The sequence below is a fragment of the Oculina patagonica genome, chromosome 4 (genome assembly GCF_052425735.1).
Source record: "Oculina patagonica isolate OP01 chromosome 4, crgOcupat, whole genome shotgun sequence".
Classification (NCBI taxonomy): Eukaryota; Metazoa; Cnidaria; class Anthozoa; order Scleractinia; family Oculinidae; genus Oculina; species Oculina patagonica.
Genome location: NC_135761.1, coordinates 61,905,737 through 61,919,062, shown reverse-complemented (window position 1 = coordinate 61,919,062; position 13,326 = coordinate 61,905,737). Strand labels below are relative to the sequence as shown.

Sequence of the window (13,326 nt, the reverse complement as noted above, 5' to 3'; positions counted from 1 at the left end):
ATACGGTATTATCGCTTGAAAGAATTGTATTACTGGTTTGTAAGTAATCACAAATTGCTTCCTTGTTTAAACTTCGAGACCTGACTTCTCGGCAATTTAACCATTCAAGTCCCATGAAAATGCAAAATATTCATTATTCACTTACAATGATACAAGGTTCACATCGAAAACGACGTCGCTCACGTGACTCGCTTTTTCGGTCTTCAGTATCTAATTTATTCTGAAATCAAATGGTTTTCCGAAGTTCCTGTATAATAAGTATCATTTTCCTTTTAGGTTCAATTACGTCATTTGGAAGTTTGATAAACACTTTTTTCGTAAAACCACAAGAGGAATATTGAAGTAAGAACTTGGACATGACATCCGTTAGTGCTATTTCTGTTAATGCACAATAAATTCTGTGGTTAACCATGCTGATCCTTGTACATCTTAAAAGCAGGAGAGAATGCTAAGAGCTAGCTAAAAATATTTGTAAATAAAATATTTCCTTCAATTTTTTTACATTCATTTGGGCCCCTGCATGTCTGAAAAATGTTTCATTTTTATCGTTTACTTTACCTTTTATGGTTTCGTAAAACTGCGAAAATGTGGTTATATAAGCACCAATTTGCCATAAAATGATAGTTTTGTCGTGAAAACTCGATATTGCCATAATTTCGTAAAACTGCGATGTTACGTCACAAGCAGACCAAAAGAAGTCCCTGCGAACCTTTTTGAGCCTTCCATACCACTTTGGAAGAAATCATAGTTTTGTCGAAGATTTTCCGAAGTTCATCATTTCATCGCTTTAGGTTCAATAACGTCATTTAGAACTTTGATAAACACTTTATTTTCTGAAGACCACAAGAGAAATATTTATAAACTTGATAAACTTGGAATTCCTCACCGAGGAAGAACCTTAAAGCACTTCAAAGGAATTTGGCGTTTAGAGTTGGTAGTTGTTTATTACGTAGCTTTTTCTTTTACATAAACACACTATGTGAATAATTCAGATGCTCAGCGAATCTTTCCTTTAGCTTCTCCAGTAGATGCCCGTATGACCCCACCTCAAAATTTCAGAAATTACAAACATTCATGCAAAATAAAATATAAATCTGTAAGACAAAATTTGAGCTTTTTTTAAAGGGGCAAAATATCACATTTTCCTATTTTGCGAAAAATCTGTCTTTCAGATTTTTATTTTATCCTGCATGAATGTTTAATCAAAGCCAATTTGTAATTTTTTGAAATTTTAAGGTTGGTTGGTTCGGGTAGATTTTGAGAAAAACGCTGTTAAAACAACTAGTGCCCAGTCCCCTCCTAAGCACTCGGCCACTCATTTTGGCTCTTTATTGATTGTTTATTAGCATTTTTATTGGTTAAATGTTGCATATGATGACTATGTGCTTTAAGAAACAGTAATAAGAGAAAGAAAAAAGAGTTAAAAGTTGGGCTCACTTACCCCCCCCCCCAAAACTGTATTAGGCCACCTTAAATATATATTCTCGATAGCGGTCTTTACACATCTCCTACAATACTCGTTGGAAACATTTTGCTGATACTAAATACTCTAGATGAATTACCTCAACGACTGTATTTCATTTCAGAAGATTTCAGCGTTAAAAGGAAGCAATATAAAGAAAACGCTCCATAAATTGCACCTGTCCGAGATTGTTTGTGCTTTTTGTAAGATCTACAGTTTCTTGACAAAAGACATATAAAATAATAACTTTTAAAACTAATCTTAAGTGATTAAGCGGTATAACTGGCGTCGGTAAGATGATCAATGAAAAGTGTTTTTTTTTTCTTATTTCTGAAAGCTTGTTTGTCAAAAGTGAGACAGTCGCGAGAAGCCCCTTGAGGATTTAAATGGCCCTCGAGTTTTTTTTCATTCTGTTTGCCATATTATTTTTATTTTTTCTAATCAGATTGCAAGAGTCAGCCTACGTAATCAAAGAACAGGCTAGGATGCCGATGCCAGTGTGCTAGATAGACAAGAAAAGATTAAGTCATGTAAATGGCTAGTGAGTCACCATATAACCTGATGACATAAACAGATCAACAATTTTAAAATAAGCAAATTGTGGAATTCCTGATGAAATCGATATTGCACTTGATCGCACACTGCCACTGGAGATCAAATTCACGATATGAGTGGTGAAATTCCACACATAAAAAATAGTTGAATGTGGCTTCTTCCTTGTTCAGGAAACACAGGAAGAGAATCACTATCTGTTCTGATATCGCTAAAAAGGGGTCATACATTGAATGCATATCTGATAGAAAGGAAGTCCTTCCTTTGATGCCCACGTTAGCTTGGGTCAACAAAATAGGATATTGGAGGGTGTATTTAATTTGGTTTTTTTCCAGGGAAAACCTGATGATTTCATCGCAATAAATGGGATATTTCGCGGTATACCACTCGACAGCATTTCATAACTAGTTTGTATTGACGCTATTTCTTCGTCATTTGTTCACGAGTCACGGCAGCCGTTGGTTTACGTTCCACGGTTATTTAATGATTTATCCAGACTATCCACAAGGAAATTTTTGTACAAGAGGAACAAGGAAAAAGCAGATGATGGTCCAATCTCGATCCCAGGCTCTCTCTTCTCTTCCTTCCTTGTGATCAGATGGAATTTACCAAGTTGAGCTCTATATGCAATATTGGCTTCCTTGTTATGGACTTCTATATAGCGTTTACAGAATTGTAAGTGCGTTTTTACAATTGGAGAGAGGTCCCATGACTTTTTAAAATCTGATTTCACAAAGGCACCCCAATCTTCATTATTCTAAGTTAAAATTGGTGAGATCACGATCATTGAGTCAAAAACGTAACATGCAATCGAAGGTTTTAGTTTATTAAAATCCGTTTGCCGTCTTAGACTTAAAGTACTTCCATTCTATTTTAGTGACTTCTGTTTAGAAAATGCGCAAGTTCATGAATATAATACTAGAAACTCAAAGCAACTTCATAAAACTTATAACAGAACAAATTACGGAAAATATTCAACAAGAAACAAAATAATTGACTTTTGAAATAGAATACCTTTGTTCATCAAACACTCAGCGTCTTTAATAATATTTAAAAAGAAACTGAAACAGTATATTTTATCTTTAGCAGTGACAGCTCAGTAAAATAAGAAAATAGAAATTACTTAATTAGAGTGATATTATTATTGTACATGTATTATTGTACTACCTGACTGATATAAATTGAATGTATTTTTTTTTTCTAATAGTTGTTACTAAAGGGAGACTACTTTGTAAAAGCCCGTGAGGGTTTCTTTAGTCTTCCTCCCAAGTTATAATATTGATATACATTCTAATGTACTTAATTGACTTCATGGGAAATAAACATTCATTCATTCATTCATTCAGACTTAAGAAAGCATGAAGAGCTTTTTGTCGAAGGTGTTCAAGCGAAAGTGTTAAATTTCCAGAAGATGAGATGCGAGTTCCTAGACAGGTATACTTTAGAACAATAACAATGTCCATTATTTCATTGCCTATGTGAAAAAAATTATCACATTTTTTGTGCTTCTTAAGTTGAAAATCATAATCTTGGTTATCTTACAATAAGCCGCCCCCCCTTTGAAGGTTTTCTATTTTAAACCGAAATATTGGGCACAATATATATACCGTAAATGACCTAATAAACGCCTGAGGCGTCTATTAAATTTTAGGGGTCCTAGGGGGACGTTAAATGGATATGAGAGATTTTAACCGCGTCATTTACCTGTAATGATCTGCAATGTGTGGTCTGTTTTTCGAGCGTCCACTGCTCCACGCGGTTGTTTCAAGTTGTTGCTTTACCAGAGAAGTCGATTAGGTTGCAGAGGGATAACAAACAAGTTGATAGATTAAGTTGATGGGCAAACACTCAACTTCACAACAAAGCCCTGAAACAACTGAAAAAACTGAAGCAGGTAAGCCTAAAAATAACAGGCAACATCAAACTGTCTAAAACGTATCACCCTGAACTCGAAAGCAAAGCATTCAGATCTGATTAAAAGCAAGCACTCGGATATCGAAAACGAAGCGCACTCCATACTCGAAACAAAGCATAAAAACTTTACGAAAGAAAACACCCCAAATGTCGAAAATGAAGTACTCTGACAGGGTACTGAAAGGAAGCACTTCCTGAAATGTCAATCTGAAACGAATTAAGCACACAAATCTAAGGAAAGGAAAAGCCCAAAGCTATAAAAAGAAACAGTCAAGCCTAATATCAGAACGCACTGGAATGTCGAAAACTAAGCACCCAAACAAAAGGAGCGCCTAAACTCAAAAACAAAGCACTTAAACCTACCACAAATCAATGAAAGCGACCAATACAAGAGTCGAAAATGAAACAACGCACACAAACCAAAGAAAACTGACGAAGCACCCAAAACTCGAAAATGAAGCTTTAAACTATATATTTACTTCTCTAAGAAATTCCCGATTGGGACAGTTTCGCAACATAGGAGTGGATTTGCTCGTTCAGGCTAAGATTCCCTTGTTGACTGATCATTTGGTTACGAACGCTTAACGATCGTTATCGTTTACTGGAGTTCCGTTCTTTAACACCAACCTCTGATCATATCCCAAAATATCTTTTTCTGTATAGGTCAGAATAATTTGAGAACATTTGGTTATAATGCAAGAAAGTTAACCATTTAAACTTTATATTGAAGAATTTACTCAACTTTTCTCCATTCAACGGCGAAATATCTTTAAAATTTCAGGCGTTTTAAACAAAATAAAATAAATAACTTGATCTTTAGCACTGCTGTGCTAATTGTGGACACTGTGAACAAACAAATATTGTAAATAGAAAAGGAACTTGTTTTAACAAGTTCCTTTTCAGTCAAAAATCCCAACTGACAGGAAGCCGACCAGTTGGCTGTTTACAGAGCGTGGAGTTGAATTCGAGATCACCAAAGACAAGGAGGAGGATTTGAACCATGGACCTCCGGATTACAAGTCCAGCGCGGCGGCCTAAATACCAGGCCACGCTGGGGACGCTGCCTCCTTTTCCTCAAATTTCGAAGTTTACCGGTACTAGATTTATCGTCAAGTAAAGCCAAGAACGTTTGATATAGGTCCACCTTATATTAGATGGACCAAAATAAAAGAAATACGAAGTAGTTTAGGAAATGAAATACTGTTCATATAGACTGATTTTTTGGGGCGTGGTGGTCAGCGGGGGACAGCATCGAATTCTGGATTCCAGGCCCTTGGGTACCAGTCTGTAGATGGAAGATGAAGGAGTTGTGGATAAGATGAGAGAGCGGGGAGATTGTATTAGCTTCCACCAACCCTTATGATGTTTCTGCTTGCGCCCGTTTGGATCTCCTTGTCTCGCACGTTCCAAAGGAAGGGATACTATAACCCTATGCGGGTGAGGAAACAACTGTTGCCCGTGAGATAATTGGCCTTCACGACATTGCACTTGAGCACACATTTTTGGCTGTTTTAAAGAAAGTTATTTTGTCTGGTAGCTTTTGACATCTCATGATTGTTTAAAGAAAACTGTCGTGTCTGTGGTTGAGCCTCTTTTGACAAAAAAATTTAAGTCAAGAAGGCCTATCAAGGGTGGGCATTTTTCAGATCGGAAAGCCGTCTCTCCGTGCTTAACCAAGAGAAAAAGGCTCTTTGCCAACCAGAATAATAGCCCAATTTCGATATGATAAAATTCAGCCTAAAACAATAGACCTCAGCCTATTGAGTTTGTGGGGTTTATTCCCCAGAGCCTCGTAGTGATGTCTATCGTTTTAGGCTGAATTTTAGAGTGATTTTACTTCAACCGTGAAATAGTTACTACTCAAATAGATACTATTAGACACTTATTCCATTGTTTTCTTTTGTTTAGTTTTCACTATTTAGCACTAATTGTTAGATGTTGTTTCACGAGTTAAATAAAATTACTCTAATATATCGAAACTAAGCTATTCGTAGTTCACTATTTTTAATTCCCTTACTTTTCACTGACTGACAAGAACTATTAACGATTTGACTTTTTGCAAACTTCCCTGACTGTGGCAACCATCAAGTGACAAGCTAAACGAGTAGGACGGAGGGGATTTCTTGGTGTTACCGAAACTATTGTTGGCATTTTAGTGCTATTTTATTTTCTTCCGAGATCTTTGGTTTTCTCTAGGCAGCCTTCGTACACATTGTATGCAAAATTCGAGACTTCTCCAAACCATTATTTTCTTTTCCCAAACTAATGGTTTTCTTTTAAATCGCACTCCTAGAACCAGCACTGCACCACAAATCACCTTTGCCTTGGAGTTATTGAAGTGATTTAGGCCGTCTTTGCCAGACCTTAGATTGCCGCAAATTTCATCTTTGATTTTGATCAAAGATAGTTCGCTTTAGACATTAATCGAAGGTGTGGCCTTGAAATGTGATTTTGACTCTTGCCAAAGGTACCTTGAGCGCTGGTATCAACTTTTTATCCTGGGTTAGTGTTAATTGGCTTTTAAACAACCCAGCCCAGAAGAACAAGGGGCAAGAGTGACAAAGGTAAACACAATAAACAAGATGGCAAGACACTGAGACCGTATTTTTAAAAAAAAAAGCAGACTGAGTAATGGGGACTGGAACCTGCTCCACGATGTGGATCATTTCAGCAAGGCGCATAATAAATAAAAAAAAAAAAAAAAAAAAAAAAAAAAAAAGCGCCTTCTGTAAGGTGACCATAGCAAACTCAAAAGAAAGATATAAATCACCTTAATAATGATTTTTCTGTAAGAACAACAGAAACACATTGATGGTAAATTTTTATTGTTATACTGGTTGTTACAGGCACAAAATTTACAGACGTCGTCCACGACGACCACCCTTCCTTCTTGTACTGTCTGATGGTATGGGAGTAACATCCTCTGTTAAGGAAATTCATAAGTATGTTATTCAATAAAACAATACAACAAAGTCAAATAGGTTTAAGTTATCAATCATCAATGACTTGGAAAGAACTGTCTGACTATTCTTCAGGGTTATCTTTGTCATAATTACTTAATGACAAAAGACATTAAACTACAGTCGAAGCTCTCTTAACGACACTCTCGTAAGCGGACAGCTCCCCGGCCCCTTTGAAACCCGTTTTTACTCCCCAAACTCTATTTTTACTCTCGTGCGGCTCCCGGCGGTCGCGGCCTTTCGCGCCTTTTCTTGTTTTTGCTCCCGTGCGGACACACAAGTCCCTTGTATCTTGTTATCAATCACTTCCATCGCCGTTGTCACTGTTTCGCCATTTCAGTGTTGTTGTCTCTCCCGTCCGGTCTTGCCCACTCTCTTCTTGTGGGCGCTGCGCCTCTTCCCCTTCCCCTGTGCCGCTCAGCCATTCTCTGCGGCCAGCTCCGCGGACCTTTTTTCGCGTCCCGGGGTGTCCGCTTTGGTTCGACTGTATACTTTTGGTAAAGTATTGTGAGTAAACAGACAATTGAAGGCGAGTACGTAAAAACCAGCCGCTTGAATTTCTGCTTAAATCAAACATCATCAAAACAGCTCCAAATTTCGCATGCAGGTTTGTTTACGTGTGCTAAACACTGTCCTTTGTTTCATTTCGCTGGTCATTTCTTCGTTTTTTCAGAAATAATGTATGCAAAAAAAAGCATTTTGTAAGCTCACGTTCTCCCAGTCAGCTAGCAGTCTGAGTTTTCCAACGCATTGCGTGTACATCTTTCCCTGCAGGGTTTTTTAAGCGTCTACGGAAGGCGAGAAACCATTTTACAAGCATGTCCTTGACTCGCTGCTGCCATGTTTTTTTGTTGGTTTGAGTAGAGTAGGACTGGATACTGCATTGTGATGTAAGGTCACATGCTAGAGGCGGAAAAGTTTGAATTGAGCAAAATGGCGCCTTTGAAAATAAAACGTAGAAGTTTATAGTTTTAGCTCAAGTGCGGCTGCCAGTTGGTTGAATGACATCATTAAGTCTGAATACCCGTAAGTTTACAGCATCGCTCAAAGAACTGAGGGATGTTCCTGCCTTTGTTTTGTTCAACAGCGCTGTTTAGCGCTTCAGAAGAACGTTGCACAAACCAAGGTAGTTTTGAGCCTCGCAGCATAAAAGCCTAAAACAAAAGTTTCTTGCCGGGAACTCTGTCAACGCGAGTTTTGCAGTGTCCGCTTGAGTGCTGCCGCGACAAAGTTGCCGAGAAGTGACCTGGTTTTAGACTTTAAAAAATTCTTTAGACGTTTCGCAGGGGACGTTTCCTTGCAAAATTTTTTTCCTGTGCCTCAATAAATATTAATTTATCAATCAATCGAATCATGCGAACGAAAACCTTAGAAGTTTATCTTGTTTTCGCGGGAATTTGTAGATGTCATTGTGTGATGATGTAAGGAGTAGAGATAGAAGTGAGAGCAAGCCGGTGGCACTAAACTGAAAGCAAAACTAGTATAAAGTGAAAACACCAGCAAACCTATTCAATCAATCAATCTATAACAACAATCAATCTTTATTTCACTTTCACCTCAAATTACAGCTAACAGTAACAGATTAAAATAGTCTTGCCCGAAACAACGAAAAAGCAGCTAACCGATTCAATCAAGCAGACTGTCACAACAGTCAATCAAACTAGCTGCAAGCAAACTGGTGTGAAAGCTTACTGCATGAAAAAGTGCGATCTAAGTGTTAAGGATGACTCTGATCCTAAACTTAACTTGAAATGCTAACCCTAGCCCTTATCCATGGGGTTAGCTTTTTAGTTAGGGTTAAGCCCTTAAACCTAAATTTGAAATGAACCCTGCGTCACCTAACCCTAACTCTTGGGGTTAGGGTTAAGCATTTTCGCTGGGGTTAAGCTTTTGTGTTAAGGTTAAGCTTTTGCGTTAGGTCTAAGTCTGTAGCCCTAACTTGAAACTCTAACTTGAAACTCTAGCTTTTGTGTTAGGGCTAGGTCTGTAATCCCAAAACTTTAGCTGGTTTAATTGTTTTGAGGAACAAAAGGTTTCCTTTGTTTATTGTTTGTGAAAGAAAAGTCCTGAAGATGCTGCCAGCAAAAACCTTGTCTTTTGCATGTGTTATTTTTAGAAAACGAAGAAAAGACCAGCTAAATGAAAACAAAGGACAGTGTTTAGCACACGTAAACAAACCTTCATGCAAAATTTGAAGCTGTTTTGATGATGTTCGATTTAGCCAGAAATTCAAGCGGTCGCTTTACGTACGCGCCTTCAATTGTTCCTGCATGCTCAATGCCCGGTTGCCACTATGGTGCACACCTGCAGGGAATTATGGTAGTTGTATTCATCAAACCATGAATGAGACTTAGCAATGATGAATACAACTACCATGATTCCCTGCAGGCGCGCACCAGAGGGAATCGGGCATTCAGCTTCCTTGTTGGAAAAAATCTGAGGAAACCTGAACAATTTCACACTGATGATGTAGCTCCCCAGGGAATAGTCTTATGTCTTGGATTGGATGTTACTGGGATGCAACAATTCAAAACCAAGCAAAAACTAATCAGAGATCAGATGCTCTACACAGATCTATGTACACTGTAATGATAGATAATTAGTACCAAATTCTTTTTGTTTGAATCATGGATATTTCTTGAGTGGGAGATAGATTTAACACATAAACAGAAGCATCTATTTACTCAGACTATTTAGAATCTTAACAAGACACCACACAAGCTGTTGGTCTTACCAATGCGTCCAATCTTCATTCCTGATCGAGCAAGAGCTCGGAGAGCAGACTGGGCACCGGGGCCAGGGGTCTTGGTTCTGAAAATAGAACATTCACATGTACAATCTGTTTGCAATAAAAGAAACAGTTTGATGAAGAGCAAGAGCCTTAGATGCAAAACAAAACTGTAAACCAACTCATTACCCACTAATAATAATTTCATCCCACCATCTTAACTCTATTACAAGACAAGTGTACATTTACTTGAATCTAAAAAGTCTTCCAATAACACATTTGAGACTCATCCAGAAGGTAATATTACAATAAAACTGACATGAAACAGTGAAGTAAAAGTATTTCAAACCTGTTGCCTCCAGTTGCCCTCAGTTTGATGTGCAAGGCAGTGATGCCGATCTCTTTGCACCTAACAGCTACATCTTGGGCAGCCAACATTGCAGCGTATGGGGAGGCCTGGGAAAATAGTCAGAAATACTTGCAATCTATGTCTGGAACTGTTCAAATCATGGCTCATTTGACAATAATGCTTGATCAGTTTGGAACACTGATTAACAGATGCAAGATTTTTACCACTGAATTGTGACAAAGCATCTTTATACAACAGAAACCTGCCTTACCAAAACTTTGTTAATGTGAGCAGAATTCTTATTTAATAGCAATCCTTTTGTAAATCACATAAGGATGATTATAACCCACCCATTAATTTTTGCGCGCGCTCATTGGACAAAACGCATCACGTGGTACAAAATCGGACGACGGGTATCAGCGAATATACCCCGTCCGATTTGATATCCGTCGCCCGAATTTTGTAGGCAGCACAAAACAAACGAATGAAGTCACCTTATACTCAATTCTAACTTTAAATGAAATCACCGAATTAAAAAATCACGGAAACCAATCAACTTACATTGTTTCGACCACAGTTACGCCGGGTTTATTACGTAGGTATTTCCTATAAATTACTGGCGATAAAGTGCGTTGTAGAAATTAATCGGAGGGTTATAAAATAAATAAACCCCTTCCTGGCTTGCTGGTATATTGGAGGATAATGCCCTTGGCTGAAAGATTGTCCTCAAAATTTCACAGTTGCCCTCGAAGCTTTGCTTCTCGGCCAAACGTTCATTTTTCGACAATCTTTCAGCCTCGGGCATTATCCTCCAATATACCAGCCGCCTGAAGGGGTTTATTTACTAAATATTCTCAAACGAACGTGCCCTAATAAGCCCTCATCTTGGACTAGTCAAACTTCATGTTGCTATACCACCAATAAATAACTTGTTCAAAGCAAGCTCAGTTTATGTTTCTTATCACTGAAAGTCAGCGTATATTAAAGACATCATTGCTTGCCACTGGGAGTGATTATAGAACAAAGGTACACTTTGAAAAGTGAAATGGCAACTTGGATAAAGTGAAAGTAAAGAACGCTTCTTCATTTACTTTCAGGTACACTTTGGTCCACCAAGTTCTTTATGTACATGTGCAAAAATGTTTCTACATCTTGTAGAAAAAACTTAGTTTACTGGCCAAATCAAACACATTTTGCTAAAATATTAATTTTATCTCAACTGATTTTACCTCATCACGATCAGCTTTGACTTTCATTCCTCCAGTCACTCTTACAACGGTTTCCCTGTTGAGAATAATAAACAGCATTAAAATCAACCATGTGCTGACTGTCATTAACTACAGTCAACTCTAGCCTTGTGGACACCTTGTATTACAGACACCCTGTTATTATGGACAGGAGTTGAAGTCCTGGCAAATAAGAATTATTGAAAATAACACTCGCTACTATGGACCTTCTCTATTACGGACACCAAATGATGGTCCTGAAGGTGTGCGCTATAGAGGGAGTTGACTGTAAATGAAAGTTGCTCACTGCATTTAACTAATAGCCTCCCCAAACCCTTTGTCATTTTTAAAATTCAAACTTGCCGGGTTCTAATGATAGCCTTAACTGAATATATAGCAAGCTCAGAGAATGTTTCTTATCACTGACAGTCAGCGTATATTAAAGACATCATTGCTTGCTATTGGGAACGATTACAGGGCTGGAAATAATTTTCGAACATTGAACGGTCAAGATGTCCGGCCAAATCCATTTTAGCTCGGTCATACCTCGTTTCTGCTCGGACAAAAATGCAACATGTAATTTTTCAATAATTATTAAATATATGTAAAAATATAACACCTTCCGCCTTAAGAAATAACATTCCGTTTAAGTAAATTCCTTTTAACTACAGGTTACGAAACTGCACTGTTGACTGTGGAATTTAGATTGCCGTCTGGACTCTATTTTTTGCTTTGCTGATAAGATTGAATGAATTGCTCGTTACATATACGATGTTGCTTACCTCAGGTCGGAACCGTACGTTACAAAAACAGTTTAATTAAATTTTTAAAATTTCTTTTATCAATAGTTCTTTTTTTCAAATCTATTTTCTCTTGCTTTTATGGCAAGAAAACATTTGATTAAGCGAATATATTTTCACGTCTATAAATACTGCAAGCAGTTGAATGAAAAACCGTTTTGTTTCCATGAATGAGAACCGTTTTCAAATAGTTAATACATGAAAAATAGCAATGAGATCAGAATTCAGTAATTATTAAAGCGGGTTTGCATTCTAATAACTTATCTGTTTCTTTTTTGCAAGTTCAAATTTATGCAAATTTCGTGTAAAATGTAATTTGACTCCACACTGTCTTGTTTTCATGTTCATGAATGGTGAAAACAAAATTGTTTCTCCGGCTCCTTATTTAAGAAATGTGTATTTTCGTGGATGAAACCCTGTTTCACTTGAATTGAAAAATCAATTGCTTACTGCAATCTTATTTAATTTTCCAAGTTTTAAAGTAATTTTTTGTTGAATGAATGAATGAGTGATGCAAGTGTCTGGCTCATGTCTAGCTCATTGTATTTGTCTATTGGCTTCAAACTTTGCAAATAGCACAGTAATTTTCAGTGCTTGGGGTCGCTAATCATCATTTTCAATGATTTTACAAAAGTCTTGTGGTATCCTTTTTGGAACTTTAAGTTTTTGAAAAAAATCTAATAATGTCACTTCCGGATTGTTCTCATCAATAGATGTAGATTTCAGATTTCACGTTGCGTTTCCCAGCGATTATTAAAACAACAAGCAGCTAGAAGAACATTTTTAATGGCTTCATACTTGAAAACGACAAAGTATATTCCCCTACACTATTAGTAGAAAATAATAATTCCAAACTTGCGACCGCAAAGAAAGTTTTAGTCGCCAAAGGAAAAAAAAAATAGTTACAAATTCGACCGCATCGGTCCCAACTTTGAGCCCTGTAACTATTATAAATATTGCAAAGAAGTCAAAGATTGTTTTAATCATAGTTTATAATATAAATTGTACCTTTATATTCTGAGCTTTGGAACTATATTAATCGTTTAATTCTGTGCAGGAGGAAACGGACAACTTGGAAAAATATTTTAATTTGAGACCGCAACACGCGAATTGTAAACAACAGTTAATTCGATCAGTTCCTTTTTGTCGGTTGGACGTTTCGCAATACAGCAAGGTTTATACACTAACAGAAGGTAGACAACAGCATTGAAAACTAAGTTTGTTTCAATATTACCATTATTTTCGACTTGTGACCGGACAACATGACCGGCAAGGCGAACATTTGACCGGTCAAGTCCCCAATCAGGCCGGACATTGTCCGTTGACCGGCCGTTA

General features: G+C 37.3%; 1 protein-coding gene across 2 annotated transcripts in view; it reads right to left on the bottom strand.

The window, feature by feature from the left end:
* Positions 1–6,736: 6,736 nt before the first annotated feature.
* The window catches only part of LOC144647823 (small ribosomal subunit protein uS11), a 121,317-nt gene continuing 114,727 nt past the window's right edge, over positions 6,737–13,326 (bottom strand). For both annotated transcript variants that reach the window (XM_078507537.1, XM_078507536.1), the window contains exons 4-7: positions 11,195–11,249; positions 9,966–10,072; positions 9,623–9,699; positions 6,737–6,851 (exon numbers count right to left, since the gene is read on the bottom strand). In XM_078507537.1, the coding sequence (XP_078363663.1) occupies positions 6,784–6,851; positions 9,623–9,699; positions 9,966–10,072; positions 11,195–11,249 (307 nt within the window). In that variant the 3' untranslated portion in view covers positions 6,737–6,783. The remainder of the gene's footprint in view (positions 6,852–9,622; positions 9,700–9,965; positions 10,073–11,194; positions 11,250–13,326) is intronic.